Below are 22,767 nucleotides of genomic sequence, written 5' to 3'. Positions count from 1 at the left end.
GCATGAAAATGAAAATGTCTGACGTAACACTGTATAATAAAAAAAAAATAAACTAAAGTGCGAAAACTAACCCGAGCCCTAACCCTCCAGGTCATCTCCATATTGAGCTGTAAACACAGGAAAGGAGAAGTGTATAAAAATGCCCAAGCGCTGTCATCACTTTCACGACAGATATGAGTAAGCTTACAGATCCCGTACTGACTACAGAGACAGAACAAAAAACAAGGGGATTCCTGTCAGACCACGAAAAGACAAGGTCAGAAGACCTGGTTGATGCTATTGCCAAGCGGTCAATTTCAAGTCACCCTGGCAGACCGCAGGTTCTCTAGTTTGTCCCAAAGTTCTTAAAAAAACCTTTGTATGAAGAATGAGAGTACACATGTTATTTATATCCAGTACTTAAATACACTTCATCATTTCATCGTTTAATGGGTGATTCCCACATGCACTGAGAACTCAAAGGGTTCTATCCAATGCCAATCCACATGGTTTCAGGAAGAACCCAACACGGTGTGGCTGAGAGGTCAGATGAGACTAGACTGAGACTTGCATCTGCCACTACTTAGTTCTGTGACCCTGCACTGGCGGCATAACACGTCTGAAGTGTGACACCTTTGTCAGTAGGGATGGTAACAGCAACTACTTCATGGGTGGGTGGGGCGTTAGTATGAGGTTACACAAGAATGCAAATCAGTCTCTGTCAAATAGTTAATAATCTACAAACTACTATTCACAGCAAACAACTCATGACTGATGAGTATGGCACATGCGGCTAGACTTTTGTAAGAAACCAAGAACCCAGACAAGAACTAACGTAAATAAGGCAGAGAAATGGACAGAGTTACTGGATATACTTCCAAGACTGACTGTGTCAAGGGTCCCAAGAGAAGGTTTAGAATGGTCCTCAAGGCCCTTAATAACCTCTGTGTCCAGTGTGGGGGAGAAGGGGAGGATAAAGGAAACTGGAAAGGCCTCAAGAGGTCAGTGCCACACCTTAAGATGGGTTTTCCAGAGTGGTGTTCACATTATAGGATATGAGAACATGTGGATGTATACAGAAAGTAAGATTTTTGAGGGAGCAAAGTATAAGAAACAGAGAAGTCAAAGGAAGAGATAAAGACAGAAGGGGTAGGAGAGAAGCCAAATGATGCTAAACCACAAAGGTTGGGACACAGATGTGACATGTCTGAACCCTGCCCAGGAACACTCATTTGCCAAGATGCTTGGGAGGGCACACGATTAGGACTTGGTACCCGAGGATGCTGGGAGCAGTTGGTACATGAGGATGCTGGGAGGACTTGGTACATGAGGATGCTGGGAACAGTTGGTACATGAGGATGCTGGGAGGACTTGGTACATGAGGATGCTGGGAGAACTTGGTACATGAGGATTCTGGGAGGACTTTGTACATGAGTATGCTTGGAGGACTTGGTACATGAGGATGCTGGGAGCAGTTGGTATATAAGGATGCTGGGAAGACATCGTACACAAGGATGCTGGGAGGACTTGGTACATGAGGATGCTGGGAGGACAGCTGTTTATTGGAATTTTCAGATCCAAGGTTTTGGGAGAAAAAGAGGAAAATTTCTAAAGTTGGATGTGGTAGTGTATACTCACAATTCCAGCACTCAGAAAGCTGAGGCAGAAAAATGGTTAAGTTGGAACTGCCTCTGGGGAAAAAAAGAGGTGGGGGGGATGAGATTTCTGCTAAAATCACCAACATCTGAGTTGCAAGTGGGAGCTATGAAGTTCCACATAGCTGGAGTACAAAGCATTTTCTGGTCCATAGCCTAGTTGTATCTTATATACTATATGAATTATATTTATATGTTAAATATATAATATATATATTGTATAAATTCTCTGAGGAGTAGCACAAATACTCAGTTCATAGCCTTGAGACAAAGTGATCTCATGGTCACAGATAAAACATTTGCACACATAAAATAAAAATAAATCTTAAAAAAACAATGAAACACAAAAGCACATACAAAGTATACACATGAGTATGTACACACACACACACGCACATGCACATGCGTGCGCGCACACACACACAGACACGCACACACACACAGACACACACACACACACACACACACACACACACACACACAAATAATTAACCCAGAAATCACAGTATGTGAATAACTTACCACACTTATCTTCCCTGACAGTCTGTCATTTCACCTTGGTCTTCACTGAAGGTTATGACTAAAACATGTTCCTGGACAAATTTCAAGAATTATACAAATTCCCTGAATTTACATATATTTTTCTTAAAAGAGACATGTCTTGCTATGTTGCCCAGACTGGTTCGGAATTCACAATCCTCCTACCTCTCAACCTCAAGTATGGGATTACAGGCAAATGCTATCACACAAGGTTCATTAGCACTTATTTTTACAGTATTTTTCTAAAGAGCATGTACTTTAAAGTCTTTTAGAATTAAAAAAAATATGTATATGAACGTTTTTCTTGCATGCATGTATGTGCACCATGTGTGTCTCTAGTACCTCTGAGTTCAGAAGGTGTTGGGTCTCCTGCAACTGGAGTTACGGATGGTTGTGAGCCACCATGTGGGTGCTGCAAACTGAACCCTGTCCTCTGCATGAGCAACAAGTGCCCTTAACTGATCAGCCATCTCACCAACCCAAGTCCATATATTTTAGTGCACTCAGTCCTCTTAACATCCTCATTAAGGAGGTAGTATTATTACACCCATCGTAGAGAAAAGAAAACTATACCTGATACCCATGTCTAGTAAGTAGCTCTATGGAGCAGAAACCCATAGGAGGCCCCAAAGCAAAGTAGCCTGAGCTTCCTGATAACCCTTTGGTATAGGGTTGTTAGGTTAATTTACTGGTCTTCTTCTAGGATATGGGGCATCCGGACTCACCTGAGATTTCAGGTTAAACACAACTGTTGTTAACTCTTAGCTAACTTTAATATGGATCCGTGATGCTGCAGTGTGGGGAAAACATTTTTAGAAGGTACTTTTTTACATGGCTACTTTTGAACAAATGTATTAATGCCTACTGGATAAATAATTTCAAAGATACTCAATGGTGAAAAACAACCTCATTCCCAGGATATTAACCAAAGGACCTTATAAAACAATGAAGTTTTTTAAAAGTCAATTTACTATATATATATGTAAAGTCATTTATTTTGACAATAAATAGCAAATGCTATTATTTTCTACTTCATCCAGGTTACCTACCATAATCCACTCTGAATAGACATTTCCCTAAAGCAGAAATAAAAATGGTCAACAAATATATAAAAATGGGGTTGTTCAGGTAACTCAACACGTCAAGGCACTTTCTGACCTGCCTGATGGAAAGAGTTGACTCCCTGGGACCCACATGGTAGAAGTTGTCCTGAGACAACCTACTTTGCTGACATGCACCCTGCTTTATACCCAAACCCAGATGCATGCACACAGATAAAAGTAAATAAAAATAAAACAAAGAAAACATAAATACAAATGTTCAGTATCATTTTGCATCAGGAAAATGAAATTTAAAAAAAACAATGAGATGTCATACGATCACACTTTGATTGACTAGTGGGGATATGGGAGATGGAAAACTCACCCACACCATTGATAGGAATGAAGATGTATGCAGCTACTATGGAAACCAGTACAGAAGTCTCAAAAGCCTGGGCACAGTCAAGCAAGGTGGTGCAATCCTGTAATCCTAGCGTTTGGGAAGTTGAGACAGAATGATCAGAAGTTCAAGGCCATCTTTGGCTATCCTGGAATTTCAGAACAGCATGGGCTGCAAGAGAACCTGTCAAATAGCTAATACAGAAGATGTTGAACTCAAAGGAATAAATACAATACATGTTTGTGGTTACAGATATGTTGGTTACTCTGATCTGACCATAACACATTATATACATGTATTGAAATGTCACCCAGTATCTCATATATATATATGATTATGTTCCAATTAAAGATTTTAAATGCTGCTCCCATCTACTGAATGGATTTCATGACTGACCTCCCCAGTGGGTTGTAAGCTACAGTTTAAGAAGCAAAACGGTCCTTGGAATTCAATCCAATTGCTCATCCTACCCCTGCAAAGAAAGCAAAGCACATGGTTCTAGCTGCTAATGGCTGAGTATTCACAAGCTTGTTTTTAATCACCAGGAAAAAGTTAATGATTTCCTGGAAACATTAGCAGGTCAAACTTGACCATAGATGTTTTCGCTGTAATGAACAGTCATAATGCATAAATATTCCCTCAAGAGCTGCCTGGTTTGAACCCCATGAAGGAAAGAGGAGAGGAAAGATTTAAAGGACAGTGCAATGCATGTGAAAGTTTAATTGGTAATTAGTAAAATGGTCAAAGGAAGCAATGCTTTTGAAATATTCTTAATATTTTTAAGATTAATGAAGACCGCTGAGTACTAAAAATGGTACGGTGATAAAAATTAAGACTCACTAACCATTCTGTTCTGCATTAGAGATGATGTTTGCCATATGCTGCCTTTCACATGGTCACCAAATATTTAACACTGGCTATATGCCAATCATCGTGTTGGCTCATGGGAAGAGCACTGAACCATTACAGGGTCCTCTCCTGCTAGGTGGCATTTTGAGAGGAGACTGACTAAAGACAGCAAACAAATCAGAACTATGTAGAATGTGTTCCCCACCCCTTAGGCAGATCTGTGGGCCACTCCAGGCAAGCTACCCAACAGGCAACCTGGATGGATCTCTGAATCGATCAAATAAGATTCCAGTAAAGACCACTAAAACATTTTACCTTCCAACCCAGGTACAGCTTTTACTACTTAGCATACTCCAACACTGACATGGTGTTCTAACCCACCTGTCAGACCAGGCAAAAAAATACATACTGTGTGCAAGATAAACTGAGACAACACGGTAGGGGATAAAACAGCTGGAGATGAAGACAGCTGGATGAGGGTGCGGAATTCAGAGTCTCCATTTGAAAGCTAAGTGATCGCAATATTTAATTTCCTGAACAATAAGTTCCTCATGGCATTTAACCTACGCATAAGATCAGTATGTACATAAAGCAAATGTTTGCAAAGGCACTTTGGAAGTACCAGTAAATGTTCACATTCACCATTACCTTGTGTGAGCTGGAAGCACAGCGAACCTGATAGAGTAAAATGAACGAGTATTAAGAAGGTACAGTTAACACTGACCAGATTCTTAAAACTGTTTTGTTTTCTTTTCATCTATCAATACAGTCAAAACCTGTGACCTGATGGCTATCTGAGCCCAGCGGGTAACTGGTTTCTCCTTATATTTCAGACATATTGTGGACAATCAGACCTCTAGCGGGCCACAGCCAGCATAGTGAAACAAGCTACAGGCTTAAGTTTAAAAGGGCAACAGTTCACATGGCACCACTCTGCCCATAAGGCTCTTTCTAGGATCCAGCACTGCTCTGTGGGGCAGGAGAGGGAAAGGATGTCCCTCTGTCCCCACCCGGGGTGGCAGCATAGCCAGTCAGAACCATCCAGGTGATGTCTTTCACACATGATAAGGGTCTGTATTCAACCTCAAGGGTAAGTGAGGCCTTGTGTCAGGTATATTTCTATATATTATGAGAAACCACTCATTTTAGAAAGGACACAATCTCTCTAAATTTAGAAAAAGAAATCACAGCTGGGCACTAGTGGCACACGCCTTTAATCCCAGCACTGGGGAGGCAGAGGCAGGTAAAATTCTGTGAGTTCAAGTCCAGCCTGGTCTACAGAGTGAGCTCCAGGACAGCCAGGGCTACACAGAGAAACCCTGTCTCGAAAAAAGAAAAGAAAATGAAATCACTTAAATTCAAACCCTATCACAGAGGTGAAATATATAGACTGTGTTTCCTAGCACCTTGGTTGGTTAATATTTTAATATTAACAATACTATAGATGGATAAACTTGACCAAACATAGCACAAGACATTTTCATAGTATAAACCAGATACTTTGAAGCGGTCTTTTATAAGCAACTTGAAATTCTAGAAGCTAGGATGAATTTTTCCAATTTAATTTACAATGGGTTAAATTAGTTTTAGGCTGCCAGGATTGCCCATAGATGTCTGTTCCACCCACACTGTGAGGATTAGCATGTCACACAATGTTAACCTGAGTTAACCTACAACAGAATTTTTCAAATTTCTTCTACATATAACTCCTTTTTACTTGAGGAACTTGTATGTGACCTTGGATATGCAGGTATTATAAAACACAAATACACATTACACATTTACTGATAATAAATCATACATTCACTTTAAAATAATTTTTGGTATATATAATTTTATCATTTATTGAAGATGAAGGCAATTTTATATATTAACAAGACAGGTGTGTTTATTTCTACATTAAGGATTAACTCTTGGCTGATTACTGTACATTCAGTGTTTTCAATATTCTTCAGAAAAGATCCACATTTTTACTTTATATTTGTCAAGGTGGAGAATGTCACTCCACAAATACACAGCTCAAAGTGTACAGGTATATTTAAGGTACCTCAGAAACTACTGTATTACACATCTGTCCTAATCACAAGCTCAAATTCATTTAATGATTTTTTTAAAGTTAAACTCAGGTCAGCAATTCAAACCCTAGTTTTTTAAAAATCAAGAGTCATAGGGTTGGAATGATGGCTCAGAGGTTAAGAGCACATCCCACACTTGTAGAGGACCTGAGTTCAATACCCAGCACCCACATGGCAGCTCACAACTGCCTGTAAATCCAGCTCCAGGGGATCTGACTTCCCTCTGTCCTCCTCAGTCATGTGGAGACATACATATGTATACATAAATAATAATAAAAATAATTTTTAAAAACTAACCATTATAACATAGTTTAACCCAAAGACATACTAACTTGATACTTACCTGCTAAGGAATAAGAGTAGGAAAAAGATAAGTCTTTGCTTTCTATAATTAAACTGTGTTTCTATAAAAGCAGAGAGCTTGTATAAATAGTAAACACACTGCAGTGCACAGCATACAACAGTCTCAAATCGGAGCTGAGGTGTTTCAGGCCACATTTCCCAGCACTGAGTGGCACAATGGCACACACACACACACACACACACACACACACACACACACTCACACACTGTGTGTTCAGACCCAAAGGCTGCAGGGAAACTGTATGACGCCGCTGCGTGATCTCGAACTGCCCAGTACACCCTGGAATTCATGATACGTTTGATTGGGAGTTACATTTTGGTCATTCTAAGTCAAGAAGCCTTTTATCGGTGCCAACTTTTTCAAGACCTCCACGTTCAGTTATACTCCATCAGGGGTGTGGCCAGAGTTTAAGAGGCTGCACTCTACAAGCTGCCCTTTGCCACAAAGGTGCCCCTCGGTTCTAAGCAGGGTTGCAGGGCACAAGCTCTGGATGGGAAAACAAAGATGGGCTTAGCTGCTGCTTTGCTGTGGACCCTGCTATCAGCATCTTTAGGTCTAAACCTCCGTAAGAGTCAAATCCTCTTTGGGGACGAAGATTGTTACGTATGAAGATTATATGGATTTGTTTTCAAAGCCTCTTCCCCATCGAGGCATGGAGGAAGAGGGTAATAATTACACTGAACCCTGGAAAAAGATGCTGATCACAGATAAAGGTGATCAGTTCCAGGCCTCTGGCTGCCTCAACATCTTCCTGGTAGTGCATCTCTGGAGCACCTCCCTGAGATATGACAGTGACTTTGATTACCAGTCACCGAATCTAAAGTACCTTGGGACTAAGGCAGTACATCATTGATCATTTGCCTCATAGGTTTAGGGCCCAACTGTAAAATACGTGGAAAACTCAGACTTCTCAAGGCCCTTTGGACAATCTAATTCACAGCATCATTTTCTGGTACCTAACTGTACTACCTACCAGTGTCTCTGGGAAGCATATGGGTCTAACTTGACTTATTATATAACAGTTCCTTCTCCCTGATCTCAACAGCAGGAGCAGCTCACAGGATGAGACCAGCCTGTGGGGATGAGAACTGCGTGAGGATCAAAGTGCAGGTCGCCATGGGAGGAAGGCCTGGGATGAACTGTCTGGACCTTCTCAGCACCAGCCAGCCTTCCTGTCTACACGGCCATCTTGGTTTCTCTCTGCCAGAACGGGCAAGTCTACCATGCACCCTCAAGAAAAAAGTGAGTGGAAGGGACTTGAGGACCATCTGCCTAGCTCTGACTCTCCTTGATACGGCCCCCTATCCCAACTAGGATGCTTGCTTTTTCCAAATCATCCTTAATGTGGGTCTCATCTGGGCTGGCAAAGATGGCTCAGTGGGTAAAAGTACCTGTCGTGAGGCCTGGCAACCTGAATTCAATACCAGGACCAACACGGTGGAAGGAGAGAACTGACTCTTGAAAATTACCCTCTGATCTCCACATGTGCACGGGGACATGCGTGGGCTCTGTGACATGCATGGGCTCACATACATGCAAATCAATAAATGATACAATAAAAACTTCAAAACATGATTCGCATTTAGCAACTGAAGAACCGGAAAGGACATTTCAAGGACTCGTCCGAGGCTGTTTAGTGAAGTGACCTTCACTGTGCTGGTAACTGGGAAGCTGAGGACGGCAACGGCCAGGTCAGAGGCCGCCAGTCGGAGTGCAGCGTTATCTGAGGGGTGGGGCTGGGGGCTCCAGTGTGCTCTGTACTCTGTGTCCTTTATCATCGCAGCTGCTGACAGAGATGGCTGGAACCACGCCGCTGGCCCTGACAGGGGTGGGTAAGAGAAGAGAGGGGGGCGGGGAGCCACAGTTCTGCTTCTGGTGATAAGCAAGGGAGGAGGCAGGAGCCAGCAAGTCTGGGGAAGGCAAACCTCTGCGCACAACGCAGTCTGAGGAGTCACTCAGGGTCAACTTGCCTGCCCCGCCAGACCCTGCAGAGGTAAAAAGTAACCTGTAACCCTCCCATAGTCCTCCCACAACGCTCCTGCAGCCCCTTCCTGAACCTACTGGAACCTTCCACTTGGTCATCAGGTAACCCTTGATCCTGAACCCCTATATTTCAAAGAACTTTAAAGGGATTTTTACATTTATTTATTTTCCTGGGTATGTGTGTGGGCTGGTACACACTTCAGCACTTGTCACGGAGGTAAGAGAACACACTGTGGGAGCTGTGTCTTCCCTCCTTCCACCATGTGGGGCTCAGGGATGGAATTCAGGTCACCAGTCCTGGCGGCAAGCGCCATTATGCCAGCATTCAAAAGATTTAAAGAGCCTTGAGGTACAGTTTAGTAGTTGTGTTTGTTTAGAATATTGGGGGCCCTGAGAACTATCCTTAACACCTCTCTCTCTCTCTCTCTCTCTCTCTCTCTCTCTCTCTCTCTCTCTCTCTCTGACCTCTGACACACACACACACACATACACACACTCAGTATAGAGGAACCCACATGAAAATCACAGATTGCAAACAATATCAAATGAATGTGGAAGAGCAGGAGCCCTATTCGGCCCTAATTAAGAAATAGTTGCATTTTTACGACAATGTAAGGCAAGCCAGCAGGGTCATGTCACCTAAAGTTTTCCCCAGAACACAGAAGGACAAAGAATAAAGTTATTCAATAATGCAGTTCTTCACTTGATGACGAGTTTTGTTTATTTTTGATGTTTTGAGGTGTTTTTATTTTCTTCTTTCTTTTTTATCTTGAGACCGGGTCTCATCGTATCAGCCCTGTCTGATCTGGAAATTGCTGATGAAGACTCACTGTCCTCAAACTTGTGGGAGTATCCCGATACCTCTGCCTCCTGAGGATGACAGTTATGCAGGACCATGCCTAGACTTGCATTTGGTTTTTTTCAAGACTTGTTAAGGATCAAGGGGTTAATAAATATATAGCTAATATACTTTGAGTCTACAAATTCTTTGCAAAGACATAAGAAGGGTCCCAAGAATCAACCAATCCAACTAAACAACTACATCAAAACTCTTAACTCCACGGAAGCTCCTGATAACCAGCTGGCCAAGGTCAGGCTATCCTAAAAATTCACCAGGACTTATGCAGAGTAAATCCACCCAATGGGAATCCACTTTCCCATTTACAGAGTTATACAGCTATATTCGAAATCATCAATTCAAAGGGAGATTATTAAAGTATGCTTTTTTACTTTACTTTCTGGAGGTGGGGCCTTACTCTGTAGGCACAGCTAGTCTGGGATTTCCTACTGGGGCCAACTTCATGTGCAACTTGAGACGCTCCTGCCTCAGTCTCCTTCCATCTCCCTCAGACTCTGGCGCTAGGAATACAAGTGCGTGGCACTATGCCCATTTAAAGCAGACTCTTAAATTTAACCTTGCTGTAATTGAAAAGCACATCAATGGAGGAGGTTTGGTAAGAGAGTATTTACCAAACACAGTCACACAACGTTTATGAAACTGCATGATAAAATAGCACACACAGAAATTGTGGACTATTTACTAACAAGGAAATGGGCAGGGAGGGGCAGAGGGAAATAGTTCGAAAGCAGCTTGGGGCCATTGGACACATACAGTGGTAGCAAGCAGAGCAGGGCAAATCTTGCCTTTTCTTTTCTCTGAACACATCAGGCGATTTAGGTGAAGTACGTGATTTGGTTTAGAGGAAAACTGTGATTGCGTCAAGCTGGCCTTGCCCTTGGCCTGACTTTGCGCTCCTTCAGAGATTGCTGGGACTTGCTTGGACTGCCCTTAAGTAGACTGCCCCAGAAAAAGCTGCCCTGTGTTGTCAGGAACTGGCTCTCAAGTAAGTGCCATTGGGCAATTCCTCCTTATGACACAGCGAGTTTCATCAGGAAGCATTTGGAACGATTTATACTCTGGGTGGCTCCTCTTTCTTTCTTCCCTTTTCCCTTCCTTCCTTCCTTTCTTTTTTCTTAAATTTTTTTGGTTGTTTAACTCTTTTGTAGAATCCTTTTGTTGTTTTGCTTTTTGCTTTTTAATAATGTCACCACTTCCGGCTTTCATTGTATAGCTGAACTATAGGGTAAACTCTCTCATGCTCTCTCTCTTTCCCTTCCTCTTTCCTGTTTTCTTCCTCCTCCCCTTCTCTTTCGCTTCCTTGCCTTCTCTCCCCCCTCCTCTTTTCTCCCCCTTCTCCCCTCTCTCTCCCTCCCTCTCTCTCCCCACTTCCTTCCTCCCCTTCCTCTTCTCCCTCTCCACCTTGTTCTCTGCACTTTCTAGTGACAAATCTGTTAACTGTGTTTAAAGTCCCACTGATTTTTTTAACCTTGATCTAAACCCCAGAAAGTGCCAAGGTCACACGGATGCATTGTTAGCTCTATATGCCTTTTCCTTTGACTGTTTTTCAGAAGAGGATAAGGTACACACATCACAAATAAGTGGATGTTTATGGGCTGAAAAGCTATGCCCTTTTCCAGTGTGGGTCTGCATGCTGGTTTAAGGGGCTCCCTTTATATTTTAGGATAAGAAGTTAACATGGAGCAGGTTGTTCATCATCAACCAGGTTTTAGCACTGGGATTTGGAAATCACTTTATAGCCAGAATAAAAAGCATTCTCACTTTTGGAACTATCTCCATAGGGCACCTGTAGAAAAAAGGAAAAGAGAGCGGGGTGGGGAGAGCCAAGAACCCTGAATTCTACATCACATCCAAAACTTAGCTCAAAATGGAACAAAGCCTTAAATAAAAAGCAAAATATTATAAAAAAAAAAAACCCTTCAGAAAAATAAAGCAAGAAGGAATAGCTTTAGAATCTAGGACAGGACAGAAATGTCACATTTGACACCTAAAGCACAATTCACAATTCACAAGAGCAGAAACTGATAAACCGAACCAGAACAAAGTTTAAAACTTTTGTTCTACTAAAAGAAAAAAACAAAACAAAAAAATTAAAAATAAATAAAAACAAGCCATTGGCTGCACCAGAATATTTGTGAACCATACATCTCATAAAGGACTATACATAAAATGTGTAATAAGCCCCCCAAATTCAACAGTAAAAGCCAGGAGATTCAATTTAAAAATGGGTAAAAGCCATGAAAATAAATTTCACTGATGATTTAGAGACGGTAGTATTCATATGAACAGGCACCAGAATCATTAGGCATTAATTAAAACTGCGATGAACTATTACTGCACACTCTGGGAATGGCTAAAATAAATACCGACACCGTCAAATGCTGGTGACAGCGCAAACAGGGTCACTCATACATGGCTGATGGGAATGCCATGTGCTACCACCATTCATTCTGGAAAAGACTGGTGGTTTCTTATAAAACAGTCATTTATTATTTGACCCAGCAATTGGGTATTTAACCTAGAGAAATGAAAACTTTAATGTTCACACAAAAATTTGTAGATCGATGATAACAAGCAGCTTTACTTATAACAGCCCAAACCAGAAACAAATGTTCTTCAATAGAACAATGACTAAAAAGCTAACATCCTCCATCCATGGAATAGAACCATTTAACACACAGGAATAAATTAGCGATAACTAATACACACAACAGCGTGGATGGATCACGACTAAATTACAGAGAGGAAAAAAAAACTAATTACCATAACTTATATGGTATATGAATTCATTTATATAATAGTCTTGAACTGAGAAACTGGAGCCTAGAAATTCACTAGTAGTTAAGAGTGTCCGGTAGAGTGAAGGGCACAAGAATGGTTACAAAAGGGCAGGACGCAGTATCCTCTTTTAGGGACCATATTTAGGAAATGGGAAATGCATCCTTACAAGCATAGATTGCAGGTTGGAGATACAGTGAGGTTAAATTCAGTTCTTAAGCATACCAACTTAGGAGCCCATAATGATTACTTGAAACCCAGGCTGTCTCTGAGGCCATTTTAATTTTAATTTTAATTTTGATTAGTGAGGGACAGCCAAACAGTGGCTCAAACCTGTAACAAGCAGACACCAGATACTCTGTCATAAAGCACGCGTACACTAGAGGAGCTGAAGCCTTAAGATATGGGATTCTAATGACGACATCTAACCCATTCCACCTACAAAACACGTGTTTTCTTAGTCATGATTCTCTGTAATGCTTTAAATGTGTCAGATTTTAAATCAGTGCCCAGTCAATTAAATTCCTGACCGGCAGGAGCTAAACACCCAGCATTAACACTCCAGAGAAGCTGCTGAGCACTGAATTCCAATCAACCCACAGGTTAGCACAGGACTGCAATACCCTCCAAGGGGCTGGAGCCTCAGAGGACCATCCACTTAGAAAGACGGGTCATTCCTCAGACACTAACTTTACAAAGGACAAAGGATATTTAACTTCTGTTGGTCACTCACTCTCCTGCCGAACAATCACACAGAACACAGAGTGCCAAGTAATTCTCGAGGCCAAAGTCCTCTCGAGTGTTATTGTTTTAAGCCACTGATATAATTTTGCAAAATAAGTGCTTACCGAGCAAAATAACTCTGTTTCCGTTCCTTCTGTTCCTTCTTCTCCTCCTTGGTATCCATAATACACAACCAAAAGTGCAAAGTACTTGGAAACGTCCTTTTTAATCAGTGAGTCATATTCCTGCAATTAAAAAAAAAATAAAGCAGCTATAAGTTGAGAAGTTTACAATGGCTAATAGGCAGAATAAAGTAGAGTAGAGTTACATGGTCCAAAACAAATGAAGGATAAACTTTAACCAGGAAATAGTCACATGAGTCAAGTCCAAAATGCAAATGGGCTGGGAATGAAGCAAACCACAACACTACCATGAGAATGTTTAAGCCACAAAACCGACTATGGATGGGAAACCAAACTGAAACGCTTTCTTCATAATTAACAGTGATTTCAAAGCGAAAACTTCCACTGACCAGAAGACTGAGGGGTAGTGCTGCATGACGCTACTTACTCACTAATTTTTTTAAATATTCTGCACGACATCTCCCTTTCCTAGCAATGCATCACAAATCGTTCTCACGGGTAAGTATGAAGACGGCTCACTTAGGTGTATTCCAGAAATGCACTTTGCTCACAAAGTAAACCCACGTCAGCATTCTCTTTTGCCTTCAGGAACATGTCAGCAGGAACATCCCGCTTGAACAAATGTGGAAACATAGAGGCTCAGGAAAGGACTTGGGAGGCGGTGGCTCTCTGCACTCGCTCAGCCTCTCTCCGGCCCGACACCCTCCACTACACTTGCTGCAACCGTGTAAACCAATGAAAGGAAAAGGTTCTTTCTAGAACAGTCTTCCCCAAATACCACTTCCATCATGCTCTTCCTCTGCTCAAGATCCTCCATGGCCGCCCACTACCAGCTTCAGCCAGTGAATTTCCTACTGCGATCTCACACTCACCCAATCTCACGCATGTTCATCGACCAAATTTCAATTTTAAAGAAAGCAAAGCACATTTATAAGATAAAATTGTTTACATATTTACTTCAATTAATTCATTTTTATATACAACATACATCATAGGAAAGGCACTATTACACACACTGAAGTTCAAGCTAAATGAGGCATGAGATTTGCTCTAACAGAATCTACTGTCATTTGTGAGGCAGACGCAATACTGCAATATTATGAGACATTCACTGTTTCAGAGGAGACCCAGGTGCCACAGGAGATTACAGAAAAAAAACACCACTCAAAATCAGCATCCCAAAATGTACGTATCTCAAAATGCCATGTTGGACACAAAGACATGCATTTTTTTTTTGTGTCAATTAAGAGCCTTAAAGTTTTAAAATTATTTTTAATTATGTGTATGAGTCTGCTGTGTATGGGTAAGTGCACGTAAGGGGAGGTACTGGAAGAGGCCTCCGACTCCCCCTGGAGTTAGAATTACTGGAAGTTGTGAGCTGCCTTATATGGGTGCTGGGAACCAACCACAAGCATTCTACAAGAATAGTATATCCTCTTAATTGCTGGCTCCTCTTTTTAAACCCTAAAAGCCTCAACATAAACAAAAACAAACCAACCCACTGAGCCTTAGGTAGCCCACCTAATGCCCTCATCTCACATAGTAAGGACATTAGCATGAGTGTGGGCTTCCCAACAGAGGTAGGGGAAAGCGGTTCAGCCGGAACCAAAGCAAGAGAACAGAAGAGCCCCCTGCTCTTCCAGTGCAAAGTGTGCAGCACAGTAGTGTGGGACTGAAAAACAAGGCATGGGAAGGACAGGGGTCAGGGAAGGAAGAGCTCCTTTGTCACGCTAAAGAGCCATGCATCACCCCAGCTAGGCATCCCATGCTCCCCACTCGCTGAGGCACTTGCTGGCCATCTCTAAGTGAGCACACCAAAGCCGTGGACTGTATCTGCAGCTGGTGTGTCATGAGCAAAGAGTTCCGCGACTGTTCCTGAGAACACCAATTTTCTCATTCTTGGCACATATGAAAGGAAGCCACCAGAGGATGCTCTGGTGAGTCAGTGTGGCATCATCAGGATCAGAGGACGACTTGGAAGAATGAAGGCAGTAGATTTGTGAGAAAGAACTTAGGGTTAAAATTGGTGAAGGGAAGAAAGCTCAAAACTAGGCAACAGCAATTGGTACAGAAAGGAGAGTCAATTCGAGGAAGGCTTAAGAGGCAGATGAATTGAGATTTGGCAGTCTATTCAATATAGGCTGCACAGGAGAAGGAATGAAGACGATCTATATCTCTGCTTCAGGGACCAGGTGGACTGTGACAGCAAAGCCACCATTCAATGTACAGGAAGAGGCGCAGTGTGTGGGGGAAAGGGGGCAGTAATAAGGAGACTGAGATCAATGTTGGCTATGTATGCCTTCCAGGGGCCTGTAGGTGCTCAACTGGAGACATTCTCTAGTCTTTGCTTAATTCGGTGACAATGAGAGCATAGGAGGACAATAAAACACTAGAGGAAAAAGAATATGAAATTTGCAGCATGTGGTTATCATTAGGAGAAAAAGAAATGAAAAGAAAAAAAATATGATGAGATCACCATGGAAGCTTGGCATGGGCTGCGCCTTCAAAAATATAAAAATAATAAAAGTAAAAAAATTCCTCCATGGGGAAAACAAACGTGAGCAAACAGCCAATGTGTGGTAGCAACTTGGAGCTGCCAAAAAAATTTAGATTTAGAACATAAAAGGTTCTATTTTGATGAAAGTAACATAATAAAGAATTCTGATGAGTGATACTGACTCCTTCCAGCTTTTTTCAGAGTCTTGAATGGACTGAAATCCTAGACTCTCCATTGTTTTATTATAATACATAATACTGCAATAGGTAAAGAGAGATGAGGGACCCCAGAAGGAGGAAATACCTTATCGGAAGGGTAGGAGTGGGGAAAGGGAATCAATCTTGATGTCGTTTATTTGGGCTCCTTATCTACTTTATTAATCCTCAGAACCACTTCACTCAGAAAACCTCACTGTCTAAAGGTGGGGGCGGGGCATGAGATGTCAATCAATTATCCTTACTCGACAGCACTGGAACAGGGATATAGTCCATTTGTCTTGTAACAAACTTTGGAGTCAAAAGCAATCAGAGATGAACCAGATAACGTAGTATGGGATCTACAATGGCCAGTGTTACAGCAAAAACCATGCAGGTTAAGACAAATGTAGCTACCAACCAGCACTGAGTCCAAAGAGCAGTGGGCATGGAGGCCACACTACAATGAGCTGAGGTAATTTATGTTCACACAAGAATCTGGGTGATAAGAAAAAGGTGGGAGCTGAACTTCCGGCTCTAGTTAGCTCTACCCCACACTATGGTTTGGAATCAGGGCCCTTTCTCAACTCCACCCTTTCCTTCATTCCTTTCCCAAGCTTGAGGCTGCTTCCTTTTCCTGATCGGGTCTAGCACATGCCTTTCTTAGTGTGCCCTTTTCTCTCCTCTTCGGGAATGTAGCTAGCTGGTTATCTGTTACCTCAGGGCATTGCATCACAGACGGTGTGACAAGCCTGTCACTTAGCTTCCACAGGCTCAAACCATGAGCTGCCTTCAGGCCAAGCAGCACCTTGGTGGACACTTCCTTTGACTCTCCCCAAATATATGGTACTACAATTAGTAGAAAATTCAGATAAACTTTCAGACAAATGCATGCGTACGTGCGTATGTGCATGTGCGTGTGCGTGTGTGTGTGCATGTGTGCGTGTGTGTATCAAACAAAGAATTCTGATGGGGGATACTGACTCCTTCCAGCTTTTTTCAGAGTCCTGAATGGACTCAAATCCTAGGTTCTCCATCCTCCCTGGGCTACGTGGCTTAAAGTTCTCTTCCACATGGCACAAACATGTAATGGTCTCTGTTGATTAGATTTCTCCTCATGAATAAAAATGAAGTCATAACAACCTAATTGGAAAATTTTTATATTGAAAGCTGGGCCAGAAGCTAATGTTTGATTCCAGTACAAAAATATTGATAAAAATAGGCAAGAGATGGAAAGAGTAAACAACCCGAGAATTGACATCTGGTGCTACTGTTCTGTTTAGAGCTAATGGAGCCCAAGCCCCACCCCTAGCCCCAATATTCTATTAGATAAATTAAATATGCTAATGTTGCTTGTTTTTAGGTCTGTGAATTTTAAGATGATTCTTTAAACAAGACATATGCTCTCATTTCAGCTCGAAACACAGCAGCAGATTAACCAGGAAGAGGTGGGCAGTGGACGCTATGAAAATGATTTGCAGAGAGCACCACACAGCAGCCTTCACGCTTCAGTGAGGAACCAAAGCTCCTAAGTCAGTCTCTAATGGGAACTACATTTTCCCGGGTAAGTGGTTATAATGGGCTTCTTAAAAGCCCTTCATTCATTTAATGTTGACATTTTCTCACATCAATACACTCTAGGCCAGAGTCTCCTGTATTTATGGTTTATTGTAGATCTAAAAGTGTTTTCTGAGGGAACGCAAGATAAATCTTTCATCTAAATGTCTTTTTTTTTTTTTTTGTATGTGTGTGATTTTAAACCAGAATGGCCAGTATCAGCCTAGATTCAGTTCATTTTCAAAAACATAGAAACCCTCCCCCCATTAATGCTATGATACAGAGAAGGTTTTGCTTGGTTTTTCATATTACGAGTGCAGTGTCCTCTGTGTGAGACTGTGGTACCGCTGACAGAATTCAAGAGCAAAACTAGTGGAGACTTCCTATTATAGTAAGGCAGTGTGGACGACACAGTACTACAAGGCTTCTGGACTCCCATTTGACACACTATAGAGCCTTGGGCAGGCAGGTATAACCAGTCAGGACCAATCTCCAAAGCCCTGCAACTGGTTCCCCAACAACATGTTTCCTAATAGACAAATGAAATGATGACAGGACATGTGCTGGGGCCTCGTTACACCGAGTCTGGCCACTTTAGAACAGACCAAAATGTACCTTTTATACAGGCACTTCCTTCCAGAAAATTACATAGAGCAAAACATGACAGGTGTTCATTCTCGCTCGGAGCCACATTTAAACAAAGGAAGGATATTCAAAACTCACTATTAACCCAGGTCAGAAATTTGAATGTTTTTCTTAACAAAAAACCTAGGAAGAAAGACATAGAACTAAATACAAATTTGTGCCACAAACCTTTGAGAAAGCCAGGAGGCAATGCCCCAAATAAACAAATATATAATCATACACAAAAAAACAGCAACAACTAAACAGAGATGTAATGACCATAAAGACCCAAGAGTTATGCCAGAAGCAAATTAATAAACAGGGAAAGGTTCAGAATCTGTTAAGGGCGTTGTCCCCAGGGAAATGCACCTAAGTTCTTGGATGGCAAAATAAGTGGTAGACTCCATTCTAGTTTAGTTTCTCTTCCTTGGAAACCTGAATTAAACAATGAGTTTCAGTGTGCTCTTAATAAACAGTGAGAAAATCCCACCAAAATTACTCCATACTATAAATAGAGATCCATCTCTAGTCTCGACTGGTTATTTTACAAGTTCTAAGAAGAGGAAATTCATTATGAGGTTTCTCCAAGACAAAAACCAGGAATCTGGAGTCATCAAATATGTAAGAAATGCTATAAAGCTGAAAATGGGAAAGAGTTTAATTTCAACAAAAGTTAGAAAGAGGATTGTGTAAACTATGCACTAGAGGACATTGCAAAGGTCTCAAGGACAACGTAAGAGATGATCCAGAACAGGAACCAGTGACCCCTGAGATTCAGCAGAACCACAGGGTGGATTCCAGTTGAAACATCTCCCGTGGAACAAATATCCTCAGCAGATATATAGAGGAAGGGTAGCCTTATACAGCATCCTGGAAGCTCAGGAAAGGCAGGAGGCTGTGACTCACCAACCATTAAAGATGAAAAATGCATGCTCTGGTGTTGGCAGACACAAAGAAGTGCAGAGCACAGAGGGAGCAGCTGACTGCCTGGAAGAGGAAGGGTGTGAGAGAGAGACAGCCATAGGTGATGTCAGTGCTGGGCTATGAATGCAGAAGAGGCTGGGTAGAATGCGGATGTACAAGTGGATGTCAGGGAACGAGCGGTGCTTGGAGAATCCTCAGCGGTCTGGTTTGGCTGGAGTGCAACGTTAGGAGATGATGATGATGATGCCGCCGCCGAAGGGATACTGGCAGAGTCAACTGCACTGACCTAATTTTCCTCTTTCATTTTTGAAAACCCTAGCCTGGGGATTTGGAAAGGTGAAGCAAGCTCCCAAAAAGACGTTTGGTCAGCTTTTCTCCATCTGTTGATGGACAAGAAGGAGAAACGCAATCCAGATGTGTGGATGGTTATTTTCATGGTTGGACGCATAAGGGAATCATTGAATTCACCACTGAATCCCAGGAATGGGCTAGCTGAGTGACTAACCTACCTTGGAGTTAGAAGTTGGTCTCAGTCCTCTATCTGCGGGGAGGATGTCACTGGGGGAATTGAGCATTCTTGCTTAAGTCCCAGCCGTCCCAGTAAAATTACCACAGACTTAAATGAAAATACACTGACTTTTTTTTTTAATCAGCCCTTTAGAAGGATAATGGACCTCTTTGGTTGCAATATTAGAAGTAAGGAAAGCCTCAGCTGTATGTAAAAGGGGGTCAATTATTATAAAGTGGAGTTTACCCCCAATGCTGGCGAGGCACCAAGGGAACAGAGAGGTGAACTTACTGTTAGCACACATGAGTATGATTCAAAGTTTGGAACAACAGTAAGATCCATATACTCAGTGTCATGACTCAATTGTGCACCCTACCCCCACAAAACACTCATACTACCTGCCCAGAAAATTGATAGTCTGTGACTATCTTTTTAGGAGAATATATCATGATTAGCATCTATTTCCAGATCTCACATTACAGTAGAAATGTAGAGTGATTACAGCAAATAGGATGTTTGAGTACCATAAAACTAAAATTTAAGCCGGGTGGTGGTGGCGCATGCCTTTAATGCCAGCACTCGGGAGGCAGAGGCAGGTGGATCTCTGTGAGTTCGAGGCCAGCCTGGGCTACAGAGTGAGTTCCAGGACAGGCTCCAAAGCTACACAGAGAAACTCTGTCTCAAAAAACCAAAGAAAACAACAACAAAACAAACAAACTAAAATTTAAGAATATTAGTCAAACAAGCTGGCCAGCTTCAGCCTGAGACAGCACTTGGAATTAAATACTTTGAAAACTCTATCTGAAAGCTCTTTCTCCAGTAGAGGATTTAGACTCCATGGGTATTCAAAGCAAGGACAGGGGAGGAAAGAGATTATGGCTCAATTTGGGAAGAATGGTTTCCCAACAGATGTCCACAGATAAAGTAGATTCCTAATCTCTTAACTGTGATCTAGCAAGATGGGCAGTGCCTACATGTGACTGCTGTAGGGGCAGATTTTTCAACCTTATCAAAACCAACACCACCATCTAAAGCGACACCTCATATGCCCTGTATCAGATCAAAGCAAAACCCGTAGATAATACAACCAACTCATACAATTTTATAGTCAACACAATATTGAAAAGGAAAGCAATCAACAACAGATGTTTCAATAGTAAGATCTCAAGTACAAGTTCACTTGAAAACATAATGCTTATACTTCTACAGGGCAGGTTTAGCTATAAGAGGAAGGAGATAAGAAACCATTTCACTACTTTGAAAAGAAGGGATCAAAAGGGACACATATCAATAGATACTGAGGAGATACAGAAAACCATAAAGACATACATTAAAAACCTGTACACCACCATATTGGAAACTCTAAAAGAAATAAATAGTTGATTCTCATATATATACCACCTACCAAAGTTAAATCAAAATGAGATAAGTAATTTAAACAGACCTATAGCCCCTAGTGAAGTAGAAGCAGTAATTAAAAGTCTACCATCCCCAAAAATCCCAGGGCCAGATGGTTTTCATGCGGAAGTCTACCAGACTCCTCAAATTAATCCCTCAAGTTAATACCAATACTCCTCAAATTATTCCATAAAATAGAAACAGAAGGAACATTGCTTAATTCTTTGTATAAGGCCACAGTTACTCTGATAACTAAACCACATAAAGACTCAACAAAGGAGAATTATAGACCAATTTCCCAAATGAACATAGATACAAAAATTCTCAATAAAATACTTGCAAAATGAGTCCAAGAACACACCAAAAAAAGATCATTTACCACTACCCAGAGATCCAGAGATCATAAATCAATAAATGTAATCCACAATATAAATAGACTGAAAGACAAAACCACATGATCATCTCATTAGATGCAGAAAAGGCCTTTGGGCAAAATTCAACACCCATCCATGATAAAAGCCCTAGAGAGATAAGAGATACAGGGCTGTATCTCAACATACTAAAGGCAGTTTTCAGCACGCCCATAGCCAACATCAAGTTAAACATAGAGAAACTAAAAGTAATTCTAATAAAATCAGGAATTGACAAAGTTGTCCCCTCTCTCCATATCCATTCAATCCAGTACTTGATGTCTTAGCTAGAACAGTAAGACAACTGTAAGAGATCAAGGGGATAGAAATGGGAAGTGGAGAAGTAAAGGTATATTTATTTGTAGATGATATGATAGTATACATAAGTGGCCCTAAAGATTCCACTAGGAAACTCCTATAGCTTATAAACACTTACAGAAAAGTAGCAAGATACAAGATTAACTCACAAAATTCAGTACATTTTCCACATACAAAAAACAAGTTGACTGAGAAAGAAATCAGGGAAGCAATTCCCATCAAAATTCCAACACAATTCTTCACAGAACTTGAAAGGACAATTTTCAGTTTCATAATACACACACACACACACACACACACACACACACACACACACACACACACACAAAGACCCCTCATGATAACTAAAACACTCCCGAATGACCAAAGAAATGCTGGAGGAATGACCATTCCTGACCTCAAACTGTACTACACAGCTATAGTAATAGCATGATATTGTCACAAAACAGACACATAGATCGACAGAATTGCATTGAATACCCAGACAGAAGTCCACACACCTATGGATAACTGATTTTTTTTTATAAAGAAGCCAGAAATTCACACTGGAAAAGAAGACATCTTCAACAAATGATGCTGGTCAAACTGGATGGCTACACATAGAAGAACGCAAATCATTACATACTTCCTACCCTGCGCAAAACTCACCTGCAGATGGACCAAAGACCCTAACATTAGGCCAGATACACTGAATCTGATTGAAGAGAAAGTGGGGGATAGTCTTGAGGCACTTGGCATGGGAAAAAGACATATTGAACAGAACACGGATGGCATACACACTAAGAAATACAATAAATAAGACGTCATGAAACTGAAAAACTTCTGTAAGGCGAAGAACACCATCATTTGGACAAAGGATCAATGCACAGAATAGAAAAAGATTTTTACCAATGCACATCTGATAGAGGGCTAATATCTAAAATATATAAAGAACTCAGAAAGCTGGACA

The 22,767-nt window shown here is 41.4% G+C and overlaps 1 protein-coding gene across 2 annotated transcripts in view; it reads right to left on the bottom strand.

Moving 5' to 3' along the window:
- The window catches only part of Ncoa7 (nuclear receptor coactivator 7), a 150,681-nt gene that overhangs the window by 112,357 nt on the left and 15,557 nt on the right, over window positions 1–22,767 (bottom strand). For both annotated transcript variants that reach the window (XM_059272601.1, XM_059272602.1), the window contains exon 2: window positions 13,371–13,490. In XM_059272601.1, the coding sequence (XP_059128584.1) occupies window positions 13,371–13,429 (59 nt within the window). In that variant the 5' untranslated portion in view covers window positions 13,430–13,490. The remainder of the gene's footprint in view (window positions 1–13,370; window positions 13,491–22,767) is intronic.

The sequence above is a fragment of the Peromyscus eremicus genome, chromosome 8b, assembly GCF_949786415.1.
Source record: "Peromyscus eremicus chromosome 8b, PerEre_H2_v1, whole genome shotgun sequence".
NCBI lineage: Eukaryota > Metazoa > Chordata > Mammalia > Rodentia > Cricetidae > Peromyscus > Peromyscus eremicus.
Note: the sequence above shows the minus strand (reverse complement) of the source record. Positions and strands in the feature narration are given on the sequence as shown.